The 27,156-nt window shown below is 37.3% G+C and overlaps 1 protein-coding gene across 2 annotated transcripts in view; it reads right to left on the bottom strand.

Moving 5' to 3' along the window:
• Positions 1–854: 854 nt before the first annotated feature.
• The window catches only part of LOC139945880 (receptor-type tyrosine-protein phosphatase mu-like), a 57,391-nt gene continuing 31,089 nt past the window's right edge, over positions 855–27,156 (bottom strand). For both annotated transcript variants that reach the window (XM_071943382.1, XM_071943383.1), the window contains exons 14-37: positions 26,142–26,211; positions 25,285–25,391; positions 24,913–25,132; positions 23,922–24,021; positions 22,275–22,509; positions 21,322–21,364; positions 20,324–20,426; positions 19,335–19,414; positions 18,409–18,740; positions 16,894–16,981; positions 15,470–15,546; positions 14,899–14,935; positions 13,817–13,914; positions 13,032–13,148; positions 12,236–12,393; positions 10,318–10,453; positions 9,207–9,356; positions 8,334–8,433; positions 7,928–8,004; positions 7,020–7,151; positions 5,310–5,441; positions 3,806–3,960; positions 3,268–3,403; positions 855–2,546 (exon numbers count right to left, since the gene is read on the bottom strand). In XM_071943382.1, the coding sequence (XP_071799483.1) occupies positions 2,472–2,546; positions 3,268–3,403; positions 3,806–3,960; positions 5,310–5,441; positions 7,020–7,151; positions 7,928–8,004; positions 8,334–8,433; positions 9,207–9,356; positions 10,318–10,453; positions 12,236–12,393; positions 13,032–13,148; positions 13,817–13,914; positions 14,899–14,935; positions 15,470–15,546; positions 16,894–16,981; positions 18,409–18,740; positions 19,335–19,414; positions 20,324–20,426; positions 21,322–21,364; positions 22,275–22,509; positions 23,922–24,021; positions 24,913–25,132; positions 25,285–25,391; positions 26,142–26,211 (2,958 nt within the window). In that variant the 3' untranslated portion in view covers positions 855–2,471. The remainder of the gene's footprint in view (positions 2,547–3,267; positions 3,404–3,805; positions 3,961–5,309; positions 5,442–7,019; positions 7,152–7,927; positions 8,005–8,333; positions 8,434–9,206; positions 9,357–10,317; positions 10,454–12,235; positions 12,394–13,031; positions 13,149–13,816; positions 13,915–14,898; positions 14,936–15,469; positions 15,547–16,893; positions 16,982–18,408; positions 18,741–19,334; positions 19,415–20,323; positions 20,427–21,321; positions 21,365–22,274; positions 22,510–23,921; positions 24,022–24,912; positions 25,133–25,284; positions 25,392–26,141; positions 26,212–27,156) is intronic.

Raw genomic sequence — 27,156 nt, 5'->3', positions numbered from 1 at the left:
CCAATGGCTTTAAAGACATTGGACACTATTGGTAATATTGTCAACGACCAGTCTTCTAACTACATGTAGGTGTATCTCAACATATGCATAAATTAACAAACCTGTGAAAATTTGAGCTCACTTGGTCGTCGAAGTTCCGAGATAATAATGACAGAAAAAACACCCTTGTCACACGAAGTTGTGTGCTTTCAGATGATTGATTTCGAGACCTCAAATTTTAGATCTGAGGTCTCGAAATCAAATTCGTGAAAAATTACTTTCTCGAAAACTATGTCACTTCAGAGGGAGCCGTTTCTCACAAAGTTCTATACTATCAACCTCTCCCCATAACTCGTCACCAAGTAAGGTTTTATAGCTAATAACTATTTTGAGTAATTACCAATAGTGTCCATTGCCTTTAAACCAATAATCCAAACACTTTAAATACACTGGACACTATTGGTTATTGTCAAAGACCAGTATTCTCACTTGGTGTATCTCAACATATGCACAAAATAAAACACGGTGGAAATTTGAACTCAATTGGTCGTTGAAATTGCGAGATAATTGTGGAAGAACACCCTTGTCACTCACAAAATAAAAGAAACGGTGGAAATTTGAACTCAATTGGTCGTCGAATATGCCAGATAATAATGGAAGAAAAAACACCCTTGTCACTCAAGTTGTGTGCTTTCAGATGCTTGATTTCGGAACCTCAAAATCTAATTCTGAGGTCTCTTCTGTGGCAAATATTTTAGTGGAAAATTACTTCTTATCTCGAAAACTACGTTACTTCAGAGGGAGCCGTTTCTCAAAAATGTTTTATACTATCAACAGCTCTCCATTGCTTGTTATCAAGTAATTTAAAAAAAAAAAAGTTATTTTGAGTAATTACCAATAGTGTCCAGCGCCTTTTAGTAACATGTTTAGTAGTTGGTGTAAAAACACAAGACATTCTCACGTGGGGCAATAAGCAGGTAGGCCACCAAAATTTGGTGATAAAAACACATTGATAGACAAATATAGAAGTTTACCCTATTATTCCTTGCCTCTAAAGTTGGCTATAAAAGGTGCCTCAAATGGCATGGAAATTCCCTTTGGCACAGTGGATATAAACACATACAAATATATATACACATTTTGTTACATGTAGTTTCCTGTTATTAATACAGACTGGTGGCTAACATAAGGCAACATTGCTTGTTGTACAAAACTGTTTTTTCTATACCTTTCAAAAATTTAGGCAAAGTTTCATTTGGATTTCACAATCACCAGGCCCAATTTTATAAAGCTACTTAGAAAGCTGCATAGAAAAAAATTTGTCCTTATCAAAAAAAGGACTAGAGCCAGAGTACCATGTCATAATACACCATATAGTGACTAGTATTCTGCTTAATCTTTGCTTAATATAAATTGTATTAATACTAATTGGGCCCAGGCATTGCGATTGCAGCATATGGGTAAACAATTAGTTTTGTTTTATGAGTTACTTAGTAGTCGCCCATTTAGCTTAAAGACAGCAGACACTATTGGTAATTATCAAAGACTAGCCTTCACAGTTGATGTATCTCAACATATGCATAAAATAACTAACCTGTGAAAATTTGAGCTCAATCGGTCATCGAAGTTGCGAGATAATAATGAATGGAAAAAACACCCTTGTCACACAAATTTGTGTGCGGTTAGATGGTTGATTTCGAGACCTCAAGTTCTAAACTTGAGGTCTCGAAATCAAATTCATGGAAAATTACTTCTTTCTCGAAAACTATGGCACTTCAGAGGGAGCCGTTTCTCACAATGTTTTATACCATCAACCTCTCCCCATTACTCGTCACCAAGAAAGGTTTTATGCCAATAATTACTTTGAGTAATTACCAATAGTGTCCATTGCCTTTAAAGCAAGTAGTGCGACTGCAGTCTGCCCAGGTATGTCACATTAAAGCTTGCCATGCTCTTTTTACTGTAGGGATAAATTACTTTCCCTTAAATACTCATAACAGCTTACAACAGTTCACATTTCAATGTTTACAAAATTACATCAGCTAAATGCAATAAGGCCATTCAATGAAATTTCACTTGGGTAACAAAGAAAAGATGACACAATGATAGATATGTCAATATTTGTTTATTTTTTTTAAATAAACAAATAAATATTAATATTTGTTTTTACCCATACACCGATGTGTGTTAGCGCAGTATATATACTCAGCACTTTCCCCGAGTCCTGTGAAAAAAATATTACAGGCATATTACTCAGGAGGGATTCAAACCCACGACCCTTGTAATTCTAGAGCAGTGTCTTACCAGCAAACAAATAAATGATTCACTTTACAAAATGAATGTTTTTGACATAAGCTCCAAAGTGAACAAAATCAATTTCATGAATTCAAAACAAATTGCACTAATGACCTGACAGTCCTGAGCTGACATTTCATACATCAACAATATTTTCAACTGCAAAGTATATTTTTTATGAAGTTAGAGATCTTTCTTTACTTTAGATTCTCATAGATAGTGTTGGAGTCCAGATATTCCTGAGCCACCCGATAGCAAAACTGGTACTGAGCCTGTCAAAACCAAACAAAACTGATGATTAATCAACAATCAATGACAAATAAAATCATATTTCAGACACAATTCAGCATGGCAGTCAGACATAAATTTCTTCCTTGACATTGGTTCAATCCACTTCTATAAAAATGCATTATTTTTATTGAACACTCAACACAGAGCGCAAACTTTGCCAAGTTAAATGTTACTGTTAGCAAAATAGCACGGTGAACTGCAGTATAGGTTGACATCATACTAGTGTAACTCATAAAGTGCAGTTAATATTGTTTCCAAAAGAAGGATGCTGATTCGCGTATTTTGCTGTTTGTGTATACCACATGGCGTGAACCAGTTGCTATGGTTGTGGTTTGATGACCTTAGAATGATGGGACGACTGTGGCGGTACATAAAAGGTTTTTTATTTTTTATTTTATTTTATTTTTTATTTTTTTTTATTTTTTTTTTTGGGGGGGGGGGGGGTATCACAGGGGTAAATCTCGAGGTGCCTGTTGTTCAATTCAGCATATCTCCCTTAGATAAGAATGTTTAAACACCCATATTTGTTAACCCCTGTATATTGACTTCTCTTTGTTCTCCTACTGTTTGGACTTTTTAGCGACATACCAATTGGTTTTGTACAAGAACGTGAAAGGAGGATACCCCCATTCTGTAAAAACGCCTTGATCCACCCCAAGTCAAATTTCAACAAGTAGTCACATCGACTACCCAATGACTTACCAACGACTGCACCATTCCAGCACGGGTAGCTCGTAGCTTCTTAACAGCCTGGAAAACATCCAGGACTTGTGTTTCACGGATACTCTCCAAGATCGTCATCAATGCACATAACGTCCCGCTGCAGCCTAATCCATCTCTGGTTATACAAAAATACCAAAAATTATGGTTAAGTGCCTTGCTCAAGAGCACAAGTGTCATGACCAGGATTCGAACCCATACTCTGCTGCTGAACAAAGCTTGGGTCTCTTGAAGTAGACCGCTTGGCCAATGACATGCCACAAAAGTAATGTCAAATACACAGTTTATACTGGGTGCCTTGCTCAAGAGCACAGTGCATTGACCGGGATTCAAACCCACACTCTGCTGCTGACCAAAGCTTGGGTCGCTTGAAGTAGACCGCTTGGCCAATGACATGCCACAAAAGTAATGTCAAATACACAGTTTATATTTAGTGCCTTGCTCAAGAGCACAAGTGTCATGACCGGGGCTCTAACCCACACTCTGCTGCTGAACAAAGCTTGGGTCTCGCTTTACTTACATGCATTGTACTGTTACAGGTCCACCAGGATTATCTTTTGTCCACAAGTTGACAGTTTCTAACACCTTGAGGAGACTTGATGGGGAGTTGGGGACATCCTTCCCCGTTGGCCACTGCAGGAACTGGATGTGACAAACCTTCCTTGACTGGTCATTCTGTGAGTAAAAACGGATTCATTGTTGAAGTTTCACTTTGTATTTAAATGCAGCGGACACTATTGGTAATTACTCAAAATATTTATTAGCATAAAACCTTACTTGGTACTGAGTAATGGGGAGAGGTTGGTAGTATGAAACATTGTGAGAAACGGCACCCTCTGAAGTGCCATAGTTTTCGAGAAAGAAGTATTTTTCAACGAATTTGATTTCAAGACCTCAGATTTATAATTTGAGGTCTCGAAATCAAGCATCTGAACGCACACAACTTCGTGTGACAAAGGTGTTTTTTCTTTCATTATTATCTCGCAACTTCGGCAACCGATTGAGCTCAAATTTGCACAGGTTTGTTATTTTATGCATATGTTGAGATACAGCAAGTGAGAAGACTGGTCTTTGACAATTACCATTAGTGTCCAGTGTCTTTAAGTTATGTGCAAAGGAATTAGCTAAAGACAAATTGCTGACAAATCAAATCTTAAATCTGGTATAAACGTATTTCAACCGTGTCTTTCTTTGTCTAGTCAGGGTTGCTATGCTGCAACAATACATTCAAAAGAAAATCGACTACTCCAGAAGCTCAAAAAATCATGAAATACTGATTCAAACTATTTAAAGGCAGTGGACACTATTGGTAATTTTCAAAGACCAGCCTTTTCACTTAGTGTATCTAAGATGCTTGATTTAGAGACCTCAAGCTCTAAACTTGAGGTCTCTAAATCAAATTCGTGAAAAGTTACTGCTTTCTCGAAAACTACATCACTTCAGAGGGAGCCGTTTCTCACAATGTTTTATACCATCAACCTCTCCCCATTACTCGTCACCAAGAAAGGTTTTATGCTAATTATAATTTTGATTAATTACCAATAGTGTCCACTGCCTTTAAGTAATGAAGAACAACAGTAATAACAATAAAGTTACTGCTTTCTCAAAAACTACGTCCTTTCAGAGGGAGCCGTTTCTCACAATGTTTTATACCATCAACCTCTCCCCATTACTCGTCACCAAGAAAGGTTTTATGCTAATTATAATTTTGATTAATTACCAATAGTGTCCACTGCCTTTAAGTTATGAAGAACAACAGTAATAACAATAAAACATTATTTGAGTAGCGCCCAAAATTCATTACAAAATACAAGCTCTAAGACGCTTTACACAAATTTAACGGGAACAAAATCACATTAAAAAAATTACCATTAAAAAACCACAACACGAACAATTAAACAAAAAAGGCAGGAAATGAATGTGACGTAATTAAAAATAATTGCGTTTAAAACGCCAATAATAAATGTCCAAAATGCATAGAAAACCTACGAGCATATATACATCCTTAAGAACTATCCACAAACCTTTCTGCTTGAGTTGTAGATACTGAAGTGTCTCACAATGACTGAATCATTCTTGGAATGAATACCTTCTGATGTAACAGTCAGAGGTTCAAAACTCACACTTCCCTCGTCTGGCCAATACTGGGCGACACTCTGGTGAGAGCAGTAAATAATGATGATGATGATGTATTAACATGATTAATGGAAAAGTTATAACTTTAGCTTTTGGAAAGTGAGCGTTATAAAGCCAGTGGACACTATTGGTAAATGTTAGCGACCAGTCTTCTCACTTGCTGTACATTATCTCAACATATGCATAACATAACAAACCTGTGAAAATTTGAGCTTGACTGGTCGTCGGAGTTGCGAGATAACTAAGAAAGAAAAAAAAACACCCTTGTCACACGAAGTCGTGTGCTTTCAGATGCTTGATTTCGAGACCTCAAATTTTAGACTTGAGGTCTATAAATCAAATTCGTGGAAAATTAATTCTTTCTTGAAAACTACTCCACTTCACAGGGAGCCGTTACTCACAATGTTTTATACTACCAACCTCTCACCAATAGTGTCCACTGCCTTTAATCCTTTATAAATGAGGATGTACTAGTATATTATAGGCCTAATAATACTAACCTGTGAACATTTCATTTCAAGAGGTGGTCACGTTTTTGAGATAATATCAAATGTTATTTGCAAAAAAATCCACGCAGGAAGATTAATCCCTACAAGTAATACACAATCTGACAAATATTACTAGGAGAAGCACTTCTCAGAGTAATTTTGTATGGTAGAAAAACTAAAAAGTCTTGTATAACATTTTTTTAACCACACTACTTAAAGTAGAATTTTTCTCAAAATGCTTTACACTTTCGATGGACCAAAAGTTGTTACTGCCTTCACTTTTAAGAGTAATTACCAAACTTATATCTTCCCTTATTCTTAAAGTCCCAGATAATGGGAGTGTCTTTGGGCAAAGGACTCAACTACTAATACTGGGGGGTGCTGTTATACCTAGCAGTTGGTAGATTTTATAAAACACCAAAAATAAAAATAAATATTTTTATTTTTCATCATTATTTAATTTCTCGGGTAGTTAAAAATTGAAATAATGCACATAGTTAGGTAAAAACTTTAAAAGTTACAGCAATGAGCAATTAAAATACATAGGGAGGAAAACAGAACAGCTGGAGACCGAAGGGTTGCCTAAAAGAAATACAGTTCCCGTCTCCAGCAGGTCCTAAAGAGCACAGCTATACATTGAAATATACAAATATAAACACAGCAATCAAAATATTACAAATACGCATCAAAATACACATACAAGGGTACACAAGAAAAGGTTAAAATACGTTAAAAAAAACCTTTAAAACTTCTTAAAACATAAAAAATAAATAAAAACAAACAAATAAGTACAAAGGCTAGAAAGAGTACACATGCTTAAAACGTGAGATTTTTAAAAAACAATTTTTGTACATTCATGTTTACGTTTTTGCTCACCAAAAGGTAGAAATTGCTTGTAAACAAAGTTTTTAAAAATTGCATTAAAAAATTAAAAATAAAAACAAACACAGTAGCCAAGTGGTCTTAGCGCTACACAGCAATTGAAAAAGATGTCAACTTGAGACTGGAAAAATATATACAAATAAACACACGACCAAAGCCATTTTCTATACCTTGATTGTGTGAATAAAAATGGTACAACAAATGTAGAAAAAACTTGAAGCATCTTACCGGATCATTGTCCATGGAGTTCAGCATAACAATACACGATGATTTATAATCATACACCATCCTCCAGATGTCACCTACAGTGTTGGGAAGAGGAGCTTGTGTGGCAAGATACGCATTCTTATTCTTGTATCCCTATGAAAAACAAATTACAAATTTACATCTTGGGCCAAGGAATTGTTGTTTAGGTACATGTACTTAAAGACACTGGACACTATTGGTAATTGTCAAAGACCAGTCTTCTCACTTGCTGTATCTCAACATACGCATAAAAAACAAACCTGTGAAAATTTGAACTTAATTGGTCGTCGAAGTTGCGAGATAATAATGGAAGAAAAAACAACCTTGTCACACGAAGTTGTGTGCTTCCAGATGCTTGATTTTGGGACCTCAAAAACTAATTCTGAGGGTTGAAATCAAATATGTGGAAAATTACTTTTTTCTCGAAAAACTACTTTACTTCAGAGGGAGCCATTTCTCACAATGTTGTATACTATCAACAGCTCTCTGTTGCTCGTTACAAAGCAAAATTTTATGCTAATAATTATTTTGAGTAATTACCAATAGCGCCATGCCTTTAAACGACAGATGAGCAAGAAACTGCCAATGGGACCTTGGACAGAGTTTGTTTGTCTAAAATATCAGATTTGACAACAGTTTTCTGTACACAATATCAAAATCATAGCCATGTAAGAAAATCAGGGAATTATTTTCAATATTATGGATCAATCAAGAAATTGTATGCTGTCATATAATATTAATCCTGTAAGATAAGTAGCTTCTGCCAGGTAATACTTGAAGCATGGAGCTCTGAATTTGTTTTGCACCAGAATCAACCCCCCATGTCAAAGATATCACTTCAGTATTTTTACAACCTTAAGGTCCCCCCAAGGTGTACTACTTGTACTTACATCAAGGAAAGTCGCATTGATGTAGTTAGTGCTGCCCTCTTCCCCAGAGGTCATCAGATATGGACGGCATTTGTCAACTGTGGAAGAAAAAACAAGACTGAACTCAAATCAAAATTCCCTAATATTGACTTTAACCATTCATAGAACCTTCACCGGTGTGGCAGGAGATTCTGTCCGCAAGAGATTCGGTCCCCCCAAGGCAAACCATGTACAAACTTCCTTTGAACCGTCCTCCTCCAGCCCATTTTAATCTCCCATATGGAGGAAAATACCTTCGCGGACAGATTTCCTTGGGACACCGGCACCAAAACCAGTATAGTGGTTTTGATAAGAGCCATTACAAAGTGTTTTCATTGGGGTTCATGTATTTATTGATAGGTTTTGATGTAGGTAGGTTGTGTCGTACCTGGGAGGTTCTCCTGAAACCTGTTCTTATCAATGTTGTCCGGCATCTTCCCTCCAAGACATCTGTCTCCATTTGGCGTTACTGTGAAGATCCCCAACATCTAGTGAACAAATTAGAATTATAATTGGAATGGTTTATTATTAGCCAATGATTAAAAGCAATCACAGGAATTTGAAATATTGGTCTCACATCATAACAAACTTCGGTTATCCTCAAATACAACACAATAAATAAACAAAACTTTATACACAATCAGTATCAAAATATACCTAAAAACTACAATTACTTCTTACATGACAAAATCCCATAAAAACTCGCACAGCCGGCGGTATAACACTATTCTTACGACATTATAACTTCATCATCATAAACATCAATTTTAACAATGAAAGAGGTGCTCCAAGGTAAAAAAGTACACTAACACCGGTTCCAGACAGGCCCGCCAGAGTCGCACCGAACCAAATGGATTAAGAGCGAGCGCTAGGTCGACCCGAAAACAAAATATTGGTTTCAGACAGGCAAACATAACATAACATTTACGTTGGCTCGGCTCATGACAAGATCGACGTCTGAAACCAAGGCACTACAGAGTCATTCCGAACGACTGCAACAGTCGATCCTTCGACTTCTAGCGCGTCCAGTCGCTCCTATCTGTTTCAGACGTCAGGCTTTCCGTGTACTTTAAGTCAGGTTTTCGTTCGGGACGACTCAGGAGCGCATGTCTAAATTGGGTGTTTCCAACTGGCTTTCAATACATTCAAATTTTAAAACATTACAAAAATGGGAGACAACACTCTTATAGAACTTCAAAGACTGGCTGTGGATGATATGCGCCGACATGGGCTTCAATAAGAATCTGAGTTTGTTACTCACAAGGAACTGGTCCTTGAGACCAGACGATCCTGTTTGGGGGTCTTTTTTCTTGAGGCGACTGTAATCCTGATGTAGTTTAGCAATTGGGATAGCCGTGTTCTCACTCAGACAAGATTCCAAAAGGGCATCGAAGATAAACTTGTACTGATCCTGATATGTATAAAAATAGTCAAGATTTAAATTGGAAAAGAAGATATATAAAAGTATAAGCCGATATATGGTATTCTTTTTCAGTTTGTCTATCAGAAATTTGGAAGTTGGATTTGAGTAACTTCTGACATTATAAAAAACTATAGCTATCACCAAATACAAACTTTATACACAATCAGTGAAGTAAAAACATACCTAAAAATAACAATTACTTCTTACATGAAACTCCATTTAAAAATCGACAGCTAATGGTATAAAACTACTCTGATGAATGGCAGTCAATGGAAGTCTAATACTGGGCATTCACTAGTAATCAGACAACAGATTTTACCAGCCTTTTTTCAAATTAAACTTAGGAAAGGTTTATTCTGTTGTAGTTTACTTCTTTTTCAGATTGACACAATGCCTTAAGGCCGACTCGGAGTAAACGTCGGTCGCGCGATGGTCATGCGATGGTCGCGCGATTGTCGGGGGATGGAAATCTTGACACGCGATCATAAAAAGACATAAATATTGTGTGCGTCAAGATTTCCATCCCCCAAAGTAATCAGACAGAACATTATACCAGCATGTTTCAGATTAAACTTCATTATGTTTTAGTAAAAATAATATTAATAAAGAGTATTTATAATGCGCCAAAATCCACAAAATGACGTGCTCCACACACAGCAAGGAAAATAAGACAAAGAACAACACATAAGCGACACTGAACAAAGTGGTTTTCAACTTAATCTTGAAAGTATCAAGACTAGAAATGTTGCGAATTTGAAGAGGTAAACCATTCCAGAGTGTGGGTCCAGCATGGGAAAATGACGTACATAATCACCACATTATTTACTTCTCTTGGGAACCTGTAACATGCAAGTATTAGAAGATCGGAGAGATTGTATAGGAGTATATGCTTTTAACAAAGAAAAGAAGCAGAAAGATGCAATGAAAGTTGAAAGTTTACTTAACACACCAGGGTTTGGACCATCCTGAATCTCTGTTCTCTCATGGCACGGACAAAGGTCAAGACGTCCACCTGTCCCTCAGCTTGACCCTGTTCCAACATGCTATCAACGGTGATGTATGTTCCTGTACGTCCAACACCAGCACTAGGGAACAAATAAATAACAGAACATTTCAAGACAGGCTGAAGAGAAAAACTAGAATGAAAGTCAATATAATTAACCTATTGAAAAAAGCAATGATATAATTGTTTTCAATGCACCAGATTTGGTGTAGCGGCCTCCAGTTGATGAGCAAACCCTTGTACCATGCACATTTATACTTAGCTTAACTCTGCAAAAGCTTGCCTTGAATCATGTGAAATGGCAACTCTCTCTTTAGTTATAATAATAATTGTGGCTTCCTTTTATAGCGCACATGTCCGTCACTCAGTGACTCTCCCGGCGCTGTAACATACAGTTTTTCCTGCAAGATGTCGGACTACGTTTGAATTATGATACTTAATTCTGATAGCACCATGTAATGCTTTACAAGGTACTGTGGGCCAATCTGCTGCCGATCGGACCAGGAAAACAGGGGCGAACCCCTTCTCTTTTCGATAAGTGCACTTGGTTCTTTTAAATGCGTTACATAACACATGGTAACACATGGATCCAATGGCTGAACGTCCCATCCGAATGACAAAGCAACGGTTAAGTGTCTTGCTTACGGACACAAGTGTCACAGCTGGGGATTCGAACCCACACTCCGCTGATCAGAAACACCACAGTTTGAATTTGGTGCTCTTAACCGCTCGGCCAGAAACATGCAACTTTCCGATTGCAAAACAAATAGAGGAAATGGCCGATCACTAGGCCTGGGCGAATTATTCGAATATCCGGTTAATGGCGAATAGGTTTTCCTATCCGTAACCGCGAATGCCTTTTTTTTCTTAACCGGATATCCGCATAGGGCGTGAATACCTACTCACAAACCGGATAATTCTGTAATTACAACCGAGTAACCGGATATTCTTTAATATCCGAATATCCGCGGACGTCGGGCGACAACTGATATGAATGTTTTGTCTGAATTCTTATGAAACTTCTATTAAGACAACATAAAACAGCATATATTAAGTATTTAACTATGCTTACCTCCATGAAGAGTTAAAACAATGACATTTCTGACGTAATTTGTTCAAAGATTACAAAAGTTTTCCTTCACGTAGAGTCAATCACGATCAAAAGAAAAAGCAAATCGCCATCTTTAAATTAGATCCGGTCATTTTTATGAATGAACCGAGCGACACTGTCTGAAACTAATATCAATCCGCCCATAAGATCTCATTCACAAACGAACGAAATTTTTTTTTTTTTTTTTTTTTTTTTTAAATAGCGCCCTCTAGCGGCGAAAAAAAACTATTCGAATATCCGGTTAATTTCGGATAGTTGGCCAGCGGTATCCGAATAACAAAATTTCACTATTCGCCCAGCACTACCGATCACACTTCACTTTTGTATAGTGTTGTTCAGTTTTCTATGGCACTGTTTTAAAAAGCAAAGGAGGAAATCGGTTTAGCTGAAAAAATGCATGCCTGATAGGTTAAAAACATGCAGGTCATGGTGTTAGATATTCAAACCCAACCCACAATGACTAATTGGAGGAGTACAACATTTTATCTTATTTTATTTATTTATAATTGGTATCTACACATGTATCAGCGGAAGGCCACCATTTACAGGTATCATTAAAAAACAGACAATACTATGTTTTAACTACTACAACAATAAAATTGTTTGAGACTGCCAGTCAGAAGCCAGAAAATGTATCATTAAGTCACTCAAGGGTGTTAGGGTTGAAGAATTCAATCACAAGTTTTCTCATAGAATTTGTTTTAGTGAAGTGAGACTACTTTCCTTTTGGAAGTATACAATCGGAAGTCATACCTGCAGTGTACAACTATGGGACCTTGTTGTGTCGTTTTTGAGGCGTGCACTCGTCCAATAAACTGAAGCAGTGGTGAAGACTCAGGTGGTTTCATATCAGGCCATGTGATGTAATGATACTGCATGACCTCACGATGCATACCCTCAGGGTCGCTGCTCTGTAAAAAACATAAAATCAAAACAACATCATTTCACATGTTAACAGTTACTGCCAGGAACACTGGTGCTTCTGTGATGTGTTCGCTGTCTGAAGCTGATGTTCAGTGGAATGTGTCTTGATGTGTTTATAATTCAAGCTAGAACTAAAGACACTTGACACTATTGGTAATTGTCAAACATATGCATAAAATAACAAACCTGTGAAAGTGTTAGCTCAATCGGTGGTCGAAGTTGCGAGATAAGAATGAAAGAAAAAACACCCTTGTCACACAAAGTTGTGTGCTTTCAGATGCTTGATTTCGAGACCTCAAATTCTAAATCTGAGGTCTCGAAATCAAATTCGTGGAAAATAACTTCTTTCTCGAAAACTACGTTACTTCAGAGGGAGCTGTTTCTCACAATGTTTTATACTATCAACAGCTCCGCATTTCTCATTACCAAGTAAGTTTTTATGCTAACAATTATTTTGAGTAATTACCAATAGTGTCCACTGCCTTTAAGTTTATAATTCTCCTCCTTTAACTTTTCATTGTTTACAAGGCAACAGCCCCAGTTTTTCTCCATCAGTCCACAAATATATTCCTCCTAGAAACTGACGTTCCGAATCCAAAGACCCTTCTTAAGAATTAAGATTTACCTTTGACACGTGAAATTTCCTGATGATATAATTAGTATGAGACGTCTCACTGACATTGGCAACAACTATATCAGCATAGGTCTCTGTCCCATCAGGCCAATACTTCTCACACTTTTTCTGAAGGAAAAATGGAAAATGACAGGAAAATAACTATGACATTAAGGCTACTAAAAGGCTAATCACTACATCATGTACATAGCTATAGACCGTATTGAATATGACGTCACCGTTCAATTATCGGACCTACAACATGGCGTCTGTGCATGTGCGTGGGTGCCGTAGAAATCAAACTGGGAATGTTGAGTGCTGCAGGCTTCATTGATGTATGCGTTTGGACGCGCATACGGTTTGCCCTACAAGATGGCGACTTTCATAGCAAAAAAGGGGTTATTCAATACAGTCTATTAACGACCCAAAGTATAGATCACTATCAAGCTTTTGTGTGTGGAACTGTTCAATTGTTTTAATCCTACATAAATGTAGATGTATACAATAAAACTAACCCGTGAAAATTTCATTTAAAAAGGTGGTCACGTTTTTTGAGATATCGTCAAAATTCCAGAGCAAATATTTCCATGCGGGAAGAATAATCCCTAACATCTGAGAATCTGAGAATCATTACTGACCTAATTAAAATGTTGGACCATAATATCTGATATTTTTGTGAAACGTTTCTCAAACTGCTTTATACTATCACCTAGCTGTGGCAGGCTTCAAACCAACAGTTTTATTGCCATTAATTTTACCAAATGTATACATCCTTAAATATATTTATCTAAAATTACCTTCCCGTTCTCCACAAGGTTGGTGAGCATGACAATCTTGCCCACTTGCTCCTGCCAGACCATCCGCCATATGTCAATCAAAGATGCTTTATTTGGACCTGAAATATTTAAAATTTAGAATAATTTGTTTTAAAGGTTTACATGGATTCAAGAGGGTTTCAAGAATTCATTTTTTTTTTTCATTTTAGATGCATTTATTTCATGTCAACATCAATCAATACATAGTGTAATGATATTGTTTAGAATACATGTAATAACTTGTAAGAAAAAGGATTTGAGGCATTGCATGGTGAGATATCTATGAATATTTGGTTTGCGGTAACACTATGTGTGTATCTACTTGCCAGGTAGAATTTGTTCTTAGAGAACTGTCTTGCTTTATTCTACTGCCGTGAAGTAGATAATCGGAGGTTCAGGAGACTTCTCAGTTCTGAAAAGAACTGTCCTGATAATTAACTATTACCAGGGCGGATGGTATAGAAAATAGACTGGACTACTACTTTAGCTTATAGGATCGTAATTAACTGTACTGCCGCCGAGTCAGTTCTGAATTGGTCTCAACGTTAGCTTGCACTAGTCATCGTCAGGAGACTTGTAACATGTAATAAGTTTATAATTCCCACCCCCTTAGTCTTGTCTTTGTTTACTGACAAGGCACAGCCCCAGTTTTCCCAATTTGTATCCAGGCAGGCCTGAAATTTGGTACTTGGAAAAAAGTAGGAATATTAACTGATTAAGTACAAGGGCTGATGACCTACATGAACACATGGGGTAGGCCTTAGCAGACTTTCAGGCCTTACTTAATAACAAATTTTCGGACTTTAAAATTCCAGATTTAAAAAAACCTCAATTAAAAATAAAGGATTCTTAGTTTGCTACATCTTAAGATTTGTTAAAAAGTGTTTTTATTTTATTTTAGATTACAACATTAGATTTTGTATTTTATTTGCGCGACAAGAAAGTCCATTGTGGTTCTATCCGACGATAAACATGATTAGCTGAGAAATGAGAAGATCCCTGGAACCCCAAGAAGAGAAAAATCTAAACTAGGATCCTGTCTAAATGGAAACCAATTCCCTCACCTTGGCAAGCAATGTACTTTGAGTCTTGCTGATATCCCTACAAGGAAACAAACCAATTCAAAATATTATTTATCAAATATTACAAGATAGTGATAGCACCTTAACACTTCTAGTCACACAAACAAACTGTATGAGCTTTTGTAGCAACAACTTCATCAGATGAAATGAAGGGGACATACAAGCCAAGTACATGAAAATTTATACAAGAAAATAAAGTGTTCACAAATAGCCATCTGATTATAATTAGGGAATAACAGTTAACAAATATACCTTTTTAACAAAATAAATGGCTAAAATTGTAAAATTTTGTGATTTTTCAATGTACACAATGTATGCTGGTTTAGGGGCCATTTATTCTCATCATTCGTTGAGGCTTCTTATATAGCACTCAGGTCTGTCATGCAGTGACGCCTCTATGACGCTTCAACATTATTACCCCTATACATCCCCACGAGATCGGGTTTTGACCAATCAGAGTCTGGAAACTGTCCAAAGTATTTTTTTAATATTTGTTAACATCACTCTAGCAAAAGAAAATACAACGAATCTTTTAAAACAATCTGCGACTTACATGAATGTAACACGCATTGATGTAGTCTGATGATGGGTCTCCATCAATGCAATCCAACACTACACGAGAGTGGTCATCTGAAGAAAGGGAAAAGTTTTTTTTTTTTATTACAAACTTTTAAGCCAAGCCACAGAACAAAGACTTTCTAGCCAGAATTCAGGTACCAAGAGCAGCAGGGAGTGTATGCTATGTGGCTTGTTGGTGTTGTCATCAGAGAGTAGGGACTTTTCGTTTACGACGACGGATGGTTCTGCGACGGTTGTTCAGCTAAACGTTGTCGTTTTCAGCACAACGAAGATTCATCCCAACTACTGTCGTAGAAATTGAGGGACGACCGTCCTCAAAGCCGCACATGCGCAGATGACGCCAAATATCATCTTTACCGTCGCAGAACCATCCGTCGTCGAAAACTAAAAGTCCCTAATACCTTCTATACGAACAACAAATGAGAAGCCTTCTGAACACAAACAATGCAGATACATGTAGAGCAGGCCAAGAGAGAATAGATGGCATCTAACAGAAAGATGTTTAAAGCCATTGGACCCTTTCAGTACAGAAGCAAAAAAAGTTCACAGATTTACAAGTAACTTACAGGGCTTACAGAAGGTAATGGTGAAAGACTTCTCTTGAAATATTATTTCATGAAATGCTTTACTTTTTGAGAAAACAGTAAAACAATATCAATTCTCGATAGCGAGAATTACGGATTTATTTTAAACACATGTCATGACACGGCGAAACGTGCGGACACAAGGGTGGGTTTTCCCGTTATTTTCTCCCGACTCCGACGTCCGAATGAGCATAAATTTTCACAGGTTTGTTTTTTTACATAGAAGTTGTGATACACGAAGTGTGGGCCTTGGACAATACTGTTTACCGAAAGGGTCCAATGGCTTTAAGAAACAAGGCTTAGGTCTAGTCCTATCAAATCAATTTCTCGCTGCTGAATTGTGTCACAAAATGGTTGGCTAATATATCTCGTTCCTATTAAAGGGTCTGTATACGATTGGCTTTTAGAACCATTCAAATGTGTCAATCCTATATAAATGTAGATATACATGTAGTATACAAAAGAAAATAACCCATGAATATTTAATTTCAAAAGTTGGCTGCGTTTTTGAGATATCGCCGAAAATCTGGAGTGAATATGTCCAGGTAAGAAGATTAATCCCAAAAGGAATACACAATCTTAGAAGTGTCACCACAGTATATTCACATTGTTGGGTATAAAAAAGTTAAATAAGTTTCCATAACTTTGAAGAAATGTTTTCTCAAAATGCATTATACTATCCAAAACTGCTATACTTCTTACATATCTTCCCACTTTAGTTTTTGTTTACATTAATTTTCAGAGTAATTACCAAACTTATACAGACCCTTTACGTATTAAGTCAGTTGAAGTTGGAACTTTATGTTGAACTTACAGGCAATGATATTAACGTAGCGATTTTTCGCCTTATTGTCTTCTTTCTCAGCTACAGTCCATGGGTAAAGAGGTTCTCCTGGAAGGGACTGCAGGATTAAAAATACAAAAAAATCATTACAATTCTGTTTTTAACTAAGGGAATTATAAAAGGGTAGCAAATAGTTTTTAAGCTGCCGTTTAAAACCTTGCCTTTATCGCACGGCCAACCCGGCAAGGTTTTAAACGGCAGTTTAAGAACGAGTCACTAATCTTTTGTTCCCATTCATAAATGCCCTTCTGGTTTAAAGGGGTAACAGAGTAAGAAACTCTGTAAAACTTATCTGTTTTCCGACATCCTTGCATTGTGTGTTGCATTTTTAAGACTGAGACAGTTTTCGGATGTATGCTTTCGTGCGCGTGGTATGCATCTAGACGTATCCGAAAACAACCGGATATAAACAGCACCAGCTGGTCATTATCAACCGTTTAAACACCCCCACATGACGCGCTCTTCACACAAAGGAACAGCGAAACTGTCCGAGGTATTTATGAATGAGATTTGTTATTCCATTTAAAAATCACCATACAAAGAAAGAAGATCAGAAGAGGAAAAAAACAAATAAACATGGGGTGATTTTAATTTGTAGATACATGTATATATATATACAAAAGTTCTTTGAAACCATACAAAGAGTAAACAAGGCTAAACAATGACTGATATTTTGTAATAAGTGTTATTTTTAGACTTCAAAAAGAGAAATAAAAAATTCAAAGCCTCATGTTGTAAATATGACTTAACCAGAATAACTAAAAGTGTATTAGTTTGTTAAACAACCATCATTTATTACTACAGTGGAAGGTGACCAGGGGTGGATTTCACAAAGAGTTAGGACTAGTCCTAACATAGGACTAGTCCTAGGAGATATACAAATGCATGGATAGTCCTAAGTTAGGACGAGTAAGTGGTCCTAAGTCGAAATAAGACTAGTCCAAACTATTTGTGAAATCCACCCCTGGGGGTGTAGTGGCTGAGCAGTATAAGAGCACCGAACTCAAGCTCTTGTATATCTAATCAGCAGCGTGTGGGTTCGAGTCCCGGTCGTGACACTGTGTCTTTACACTTAACCATTGCTTCATCCATTGGATGGGACGTTAAGCTTTAGGTCCTGTGTGTTGTTATGGTGCATGTTTCCCTCCATCCTATGATCTTCCATCTTTTTAGAGGAAGGTCAATTCCTACCTTCAGCTACACTGAGTTTCTGCATGTCTATGTTTTCTTCCTTGTAGCCCTTAACCTAGAGTGGCTTTTAGCCTTGTTTTGGGCGACTTGCATAAAAATAAAAAATAAAAAAAAAAACCAACCATCTCACGTAAAAGACCCTAGTACACACATCGCAAAGAGAAGGGTGTATCTGGCAGTGTGACTACCTTCAATCACAGTACATAATACACCAGATGGTGGTCTGTACATTTACGGAAGAAGAAGAAGAAGGCCGCACTACAAGAGAAGAAAAGAATAAGAATGACACTGTACCTCATAGTCATGTTGAAATCCAGACCGGCTGGATTTATTTTTCTTGATGTAATCAGCAAGGCCACTCATTGGAACCGGTTTGGAGGGTATGGACACAGGCTGCTTCTTTGGCGGCTCCTCCATTTTAACCGATTTGGAGGGTATGTAGACTGGCTTCTTTGGCGGCTCCTCCATTTTAACCGGTTTGGAGGGTATGTAGACAGGCTTCTTTGGCGGCGCCTCCATTTTAACCGATTTGGAGGGTATGTAGACAGGCTTTTTAGGCTCCTCCTCCATTTCAACTGTTTTCATGTTAACACTGACGGAGGCTTCTACCTCATTATTGGATGTCCCTAAAAAGAAAACAATTGTCTTAGTTTTAGAAACGTCTTGATATTTACAGTGATTTTTTTTAAGAGTGTTAGGTTTGTGGTGACACCATGTAATACTCTCTTTGTGAGTAGTGGTGGCTCTGAGAAGAGCCGGGTTGTACTGTTCGACGTTTCGGTCAGTGTGCTCTGACCATCTTCTAGACAAAGTCTTGAAATTGATGATGACATTATATGATCATTTGATTACCTATGCAAGATATGTTTAAAAGTGCAAAGACAAAGTCGACTGTTCCTCTATCACACTATAATGCGTCACCAATTTCAGAAAGAGCAATGATTTTTCCTCTGTGCTGAGCTTATAAGCAATACTAAAAATCATATAATTTTTTTAATTAAAACTTCGACTTATATCATCTTTAAAAATCATATAATTTTTTTAATTTAAAATTTTGACTTATAATAATCATCTTTTTAAATCATGGCTTAGATAATTAATCAGTCAAAGGTACATGTATGTGCCTTTTTTTGAAAACAAATTGAAGAGCATCCCGGACACAAGACCCAATGCCTGGTTCGAAAAAAGAAATGTCTCTTTTCACTTGTATTTGATTTTACCTTCAACACTTGGGCTGACATAAGGTGTGGAAGACATTTTGAATCCGTTTTCTTTCTCTGAGTGCTGCTTACGTCGCCTCCTAACCACAGTAAAACCATAAAACAATATCCATCAGTTTGCTTGCCAGAGAAACACTTCAATATGACAAAAGAACATCAAAGTCCGACAACTATTTTTTAATCCTTTTGACTTTTTGAACATCTGGATGATGAGTCTTGTCATACTTTCAAAAGAAATTAATTGGTGATTATTTATTCCACCAGCCCATCTCTGCCTTCAAAGTCCAAGTCAGGCAGGTGGTCCAGCTCACCCCTCACCCATCTTGCCCCTCTAGCACATTGTCCTTTTTGGGGGTATTAAAAATTGCATGATTTCTCTCTGATTTTATTTTAGGGTTTTACCCTCTTGCCTTGTGCGGGTTTTTATGTTTTGTTTGTTTTTCATACATCTGTTATAATTATTAATAATATAAGTAGCCTATTATAGAGTGCACAGGTCTATCAGGCATGAATTAATTGTTACATTTTACTGTTTTATAATATATTCAATATTTTTATCCCATCCTGTTATTGGCGATTGCGCTGCTTTGATGCTGATTAACATTAAACAAATGTTAGTGTTAAACAAAAGCTGTCAGAGTGGAAACATAATTGAAAAGAAAAGAGCAAAGTGCAGTCAGAAAAGACCTGAATTGTATTTCTTAATCTTTTTCTGTAATTTTAACAAATCTATTTGTATAAAACTCTGTATTAAAAATTCAGCCTTTGGCTGCAAAGTTTGAATGTTTTCAATAAACCAATACACCTTATACATTGACGTCATCCAGCCCCCATCTTAGAGGAAAAATGGTGACGAAATAATCGAGACGCACAGTATTGGCCGATGAAAAACCTCCTTTTGACCTCAAGGTGAGGGCGCCCTACTGAAATGACGTCATGTGCATAAGGTCTATAATAATAATTTGTGAATTAAAACCAAGTTTGCTTACCAGAAAACCCCAACAAGCAAAATAAGAACAATGACGAGAAGGAGTGGCACTACAATGCCGATTGCTATTACTGCACCATTTGAAGCCCCATAGACACCATCAACTAGGAAACAAGGAATACAAACATCACAGTAAGGTCATGGTTAAGTATCAATTTCAATTTTGAAAGCAGAACGTTTACCGCTATTTTCCTAGTTTCAGACCGCTTGTTTAGATTTTGGTTTTGAAATTTGCTAAAAGAAAATAGTTATTCCAGTCAACATAAGGCACGGTAAAAATTGGCCCCCGAGATAAGCCCACCTGGTATCCACTGCCCGCTTTTATATCCATTCCACCAAAGCCCAATTTCATGGCTCAGCTTACCGTAAGCACAGAATCGGCGCTTAAGGAGCAGGGAATTCTGTGCTTACGGCAAGCGTATTTCAATGGTTAGCGGCGAATTTTTGGTTCTGCGCGTGCGTACTCCACGTTACTAGGCATTCTGCGCTTACAAGGCTAGCGCAGAAATTCGGCGCTTGCACGTAAGCGGGGAATCGTGATCGTATGCGCAGTCGGCGGTAAGCAGAGCCATGAAATTGGGCCCTGGTATGTTCTTACGGACCTGTTTCCTATCCGGTCTGGAGCTGCTAGTGTAAAGTTGTTAAAGCAGTTAGGATTAATAGCTCACTGAGCCATCTCCCTGATCATACATGTACTTCCAGGGGAGTATAATGGGCGTTTGTTAAAGAATCATTGACTCTGGAGGAGAGCCATGGTTGTTGACTCGACAACAATGTCCCAAAAGGGAACAGCTAGAAGCTGGGCCAGTACACCCAGTTGCTCACCTGGTTTTAAGACATTGGGTGAGATACTAGGGAGTTTTTTACCATGGAAGAAAAGATCTCATGCCTAATCTTTGCTTGTTTATTTAGGACAAATACATTCAAAGCAGAATCTCAAAATATGGCTCTCCTGTCTTAAAAAAAAACTGTGAAAAAAATAATCTAAATTGAGCCTACCTTCAACAAGAAATGGATCGCCATTCCACACCACATTTGCTTCCTGAAAAGAAAAAGAAATATGTTTTCGTTTTTCTACCATGTAACCATAAAATAAAGTATCCATAAAATAAAAATAATAATAATAACCCGTTTTTATATAGCGCTTTTCACACTCGGAGGGCCTCCCAAAGCGCTTCACATTATTACCCATGGTCACTGGGCCTTAAATCACTCCTTAAACCATCTCAGCTCCCTGGTGGGGAGTATACAGCCTGATGTGCAACATTGCGCTACTCGGCTAAATCAATCACAATAACCATCTCTGCCCTCACAGGTACCCATTTATTTACCCCTTGGTGGAGAAAAGCAATCATAGTTAAGTGTCTTGCTCAGGGACACAAGTGTCACGACCGGGATTCGAACCCACACTCTGCTGAACAGAAGCATCAGAGCTTGAGTTTGGTGCTCTCAACCGCTCTGCCACGACACCAATACGGAGGGAAAATAGACAACTTGAATGATATCAACTTGAATGATCTCTTCATTTAAAACCACACTTCGGGTAAACAAAATCATGTAGGAAGTATCAAGCAATTACTTTCCAAACAAAATATCTGTAAAATTGTTGGTTTGATATTTCTTAAAAAATTCCTGTAAAGCGCACTTATCGATAAACAGGTCAGATTTACTGTTGGATTGTACTACTCAAACTAACCACAAAACATTTCTAATTGTGATTAATTTCATCATGTTTTTAACATTTTCTAAAAGAAGCCAGTTTAAGGTACCATAAATTTGCATCTAAACATTGTTTTCATTCTTCTTCTTCTTCCATATGCTGCGAAACAAAGGAGTCAAATTTGGATCTCAAGCTTTGTCCGTTTACAGAGCCAGCCATCAACCCGGTCATTACCACGCAGTGATGAAGACCGGGTCCTCGCACTGATTCCCCCACTATTTCAGGCTCTTACCGTTTCATTAATTCTGCTGACAGCACCGACGTAGATATTGTACACAGAGCCCTCTTGCAGGGGTGGGTTCCAGTAACTGCCATATTCCTTGTTGTCACCAACAACAAATGTTTCTGGCAGACCATCATTCAACTCAGCTGCAATGTAGGCAGATGGATTGTCCCTGTAGTGTCCAAAAGCAGGAGCAGATCTCCTTGACACAGCACTCGTCATCTGTACTCCAATTTGGTAAGCACTTGAAATTGGAAGAAATTGAAAGACAATTGTGATGTGATTTGTTCACACATAAAGTCCCAATTTCATAAAGCTGCTTAAAGGCACTGGACACTACTGGTAATTACTCAAAATTATTTTTAGCATAAAACCTTACTTGGTAATAAGCAAAATGGTAAAAACGTATTTTCATTACATTGATTTACTCTTTAATAGATGTTAAATTTGCATCGGGGATGAAGAATATCAGTTTTTGGTTTTTACCCATTTAATGTACACCGATGTGTGTAGCACTGTATACTCAGTACTTTCCCCGAGTCCTGTGAAAAAAATTCACACGCATTTTACTCGGGTGGGATTCGAACCCACGACCTTTGCAATTCTAGAGCAGTGTCTTACCAACTAGACCACCGAGATTGCCCGGTAGCTAGAGGCAGTTTGAATCCTATGTTTTTTAGCAGCGGGTACTGCAAACAATTTGATAGATGTTAAATTTGTATCGGGATAAAGAATATTAATTTTTGGTTTTTACCCATATACACCGATGTGTGTAGCACTGTATACTCAGTACTTTCTCAGTACTTTCCCCGAGTCCTGTGAAAAAAGTTGGTCTAGTTGGTATGACACTGCTCTAGAATTGCAAAGGTCGTTGGTTCGAATCCCACCCGAGTAAAATGCCTGTGAATTTTTTTCACAGAACTCGGGACAGTACTGAGTAAACAGTGCTACACACATCGGTGTATGGGTAAAAAAAAATAAAAAATATTCTTTATCCCCGATGAAAATTTAACATCTATTAAATCGTTTGCAGTACCTGCTGCTAAAAACATAGGATTCGAACTGCCTCTAGCTACTGGGCAATCTCGGTGGTCTAGTTGGTATGACACTGCGTTAGAATTGCAAAGGTCATGGGTTCGAATCCCACCCGTGTAAAATGCCTGTGAATTTTTTTCACAGGACTCTGGAAAGTACTGAGTATACAGTGCTATACACACATTGGTGTGTATGGGTAAAAACCAAAAATTAATATTGATTTACTCATTTCTCAAAAACTGCAGCACCTCAGCAACTAATAAGGTCCGTTTTCTACTATCATTATCTTCAAACGGTGTAAGTTTAATGTAAATCTGTGGTTGTTGAGTTTTGTGTTACAAAGAGTACCCAAATCCTTTAAACATAGTTTTGCAAAGAAAACATTTCTGAATGAAATCAACCAAATTGTTGAAAGACACGCTTATGAAGATAGGCTGAATTATGTAGCAGATAAGTTATGGCAATGGAAAGTACAGCGACAATGTCAATAACAAGAACGTATCATCAGAAATGGAGTCTCTCGATACAAAATTGCAGCAATTTACCCATGGCTCTTCTCTCGTATCGTAAGGGGAAACACACACAAATAAGCTTTGTTGAACAATGCAGAAGATTGCTTACGTGATATACTTGGAGGTTGCTGTAGCGACCAGTCGGATGGCAATGGAGGTTTTTGTAGATTCATCTGCAATAATACTTGGTGTTTCAGGAGGAGGCAGATCTATAGCAAAAAGCAGAAAGTAAGATATTCTTTCAGTGATTCAGGTTTTTTTTCTTTCAAAAAAGTTAGTGATAAGAACTTTTTGGATGAATCTTTATGGGTGAGGGACTGCTTAACAATCAAGTGCCCCAGAGTCAGTGAACAATTAGATTAAATTTAATTATGATTTTTGAGTTACATTAGTTTGCTGCGTAGACTATAGTTTTGGGGAACTAAAGAAATATACTTTTTTAATTGCGATGATTAGGCATTGCCACTTTGCACAGAAAGTGAAAATTTTCGTCACCACGAACTAACTCCAAGGTTCAATTTGCCATTGCAACACTTAGTGTGCACCAACCTTAAATATGAACCGACAAATACCCAAATACATTAATGTAATATGAAAAAGGAAAAATTCTATTATAGTTAATTTCCGACGCCAGGAAGTTCAACTTTCGACTAAAACATCCTTTTTTCTTCGGGCCGTGTTTGAACCTTTCTGACCTTGTTATATCAAACGTTTAAACAAAGCCAAGTGATCTCCTCTTCACCAATCAGAATGGATGGAACTGTCCAAGGTATTTAGGAATACTAGTAATCCACCAAGTATGGTGTTTTACACATTGGCTGAAAGTCATGTCCCTGTAGCAATGTCATACCTATGTGTGTTAGATTACAACTGCCTCTAGCTACCGGGAAAAATCTCAGTAGTCTAGTTGGTATGACACTGCTCTAGAATTGCAAGGGTCGTAGGTTTGAATCCCACCTGAGTAATATGCCTGTGATATTTGTTTTGGCAGAACTTGGGGGAAAGTACCGAGTATACAGTGCTAACAGACATCGGTGTATGGGTAAAACCAAAATTAGTATTTTTTATCTTCAATGCAAATTTCTGTTAAAATGTCATACCTGTTGCAAATGCCGTGAAATGCAGGATAGATGCTTTATCTCCTGTGATATTAGCCTCATTAATACCATATACCTGCAGCTCATACTCCGTAGATGGCTCTAGGTTCATTACTGTACCACTCAGATCTGACGTATCAGATACATCTTGGGTTTCAAATAGACCAGCTTGATCAAAGGTGAAACTGCTGTCATAAGGTTTGGATACCACACGATGCTCAATCTGTAATAAAAAAAAATGAAACAATTAATGGAGAAAGCTTCAAAAAGCACAGAGCACGGTCCCAATTTCACACATTAGGTAAGCCTACCAATCAAACATGCTAAGCATAAAAAATATTGCTTACAGGTATCATTGAAACACATATGACATACCTTATATACAAGCATATTTCCATTGGGCTGCATTGGGTGACTCCAACTCAAGCTGATGCTCGTCTGTGTAACACTTGAAACCATCAGCAATTGTGGCTTGCTTGGCGCTACAATCAAAGAATCAACAGACTTTAATTAAAGGCTCTGGGGCAGATTCCACAAAGATCTAAGATTGATCATAACTGCAAATCAATCAAAGTTGCTAAGTAAAGTGTGATGTCACAATACAAATCACTATTGTAATACTGAAAACTTGTCTTGCGATGAATTTTATTGCCTTCTGAAATCGGCCCCTGGACACTTTTGGTAATTACTCAAGTTATATTTGCATCAAGACTTACTTTAATACAAAGCAAAGGAGAGCTGGTGATAATATAAAACATTGTGAGAAACATGTCTCTGGAGTAAAACACTTTTTGAGAAAGGGAAACTTGTTTACTAAAATATGATTCAATTTGACTTCCTGATTGGACAGGAAGGAAAGGTCAACGTATGGTCATGTTTTTAAAACAAATATTTCATGTGCCGTAAGCTACAGGATGGCACAGTTATTGTGACTTGTTGAGGTTTCTCTAGGGAGAGATGAGTTTGTACAGGTCAACAGGGGATCATCCAATTATATAAAATGTCACAAGTGTGACACCTGCGTCACAATGAAAAAAAAATTTTTTTTTCATACAAACAAATTGTATAAGGATCTAGATGCTATTACTTTTAACAAAACCCCTAAACAAACACAGAAATTACAGGTTTTAGTCACAACAAATCCAAAGGGCTTTAACCAAACTAATTGGTCTTTCCATCGGTAATGAATCAAACAATTGGGTATGTATTTCATAACAGTTTGCCAGACTTACTTCCTGGCACAGTTTCAGCTTTTTCAATATTACTCCATGCACCAAATCCAATACGCGTCTCAGCGCGTACCTGAAACAAAAACAAAGTTAACATTAAGGAACATGACCCAAACTAGTCAAAGATAGACCAGAAACAAACCCACTCTATGTCTGAGGCTTTTATTTCATATCAAAAGCTTTTCTCTCACTTGCCGTACACAAACATTTGTAACATCCAACAACAAACAGTTGGGAAAAGACAGACACCAATTAAATATTAAAGCACAATGACAAAATTTTGGTAATTTTCAAAGACCAGTGTCTGCACTTTGTGTGACCCAACAAATGCAAAACAACACATTTGTAAAAGTTTAAGCTAAATCCGTCATCAAGACTTGTGAAATTTGTTGGAAAACCCATTAATGTTGAACTCAAGCTTTTGAATTCTTTTGATTAAATCTAATACTTTCACATGTTTCTCATAAGCTGTGTCGTTTCAAGAGAAGTGTTCCCATCATGACCATCTTGATAGAGTAATTATAGCAGGTAAACCGTGTGTACAATAGTAGGTATACACATTCAAACCGGAGACCTAGAACAAAAGAGGACAATGGAGTCCACGGTTCGGGAAAGGTCCACAGTTGGAAAACGTGTACAAAACCAATGGGAGCTGATGCAAAAAAGTGTGAACAAAAGAGGGACTATAGGAGATCCACGGTTGCAGGCAAATACAAGCTTGTAAGAGTAACCCCCCAAAAACCTTCGGGAAAGGTCCACAGTTGGAAAACGTGTACAAAACCAATGGGAGCTGATGCAAAAAAGTACAAGTATAAACAAAAAAGGGACAATAGGAGGTCTACGGTTACAGGCGTATACAAGCTTGTGTATGCGGATATTTATACTTTCAATCGTATCGACGCTATGCACACTAACATGTTAACTTGATTACATCACACCTAATGCTGATTGCAAGCTTCGGATAAAAAGTAACGAAATATGTTTTATAAAATAATAATATTAATAATAATATCAAAGT

This window comes from Asterias amurensis, chromosome 13 (genome assembly GCF_032118995.1).
Source record: "Asterias amurensis chromosome 13, ASM3211899v1".
NCBI lineage: Eukaryota > Metazoa > Echinodermata > Asteroidea > Forcipulatida > Asteriidae > Asterias > Asterias amurensis.
This window is presented reverse-complemented; position numbering and strand designations above follow the sequence as displayed.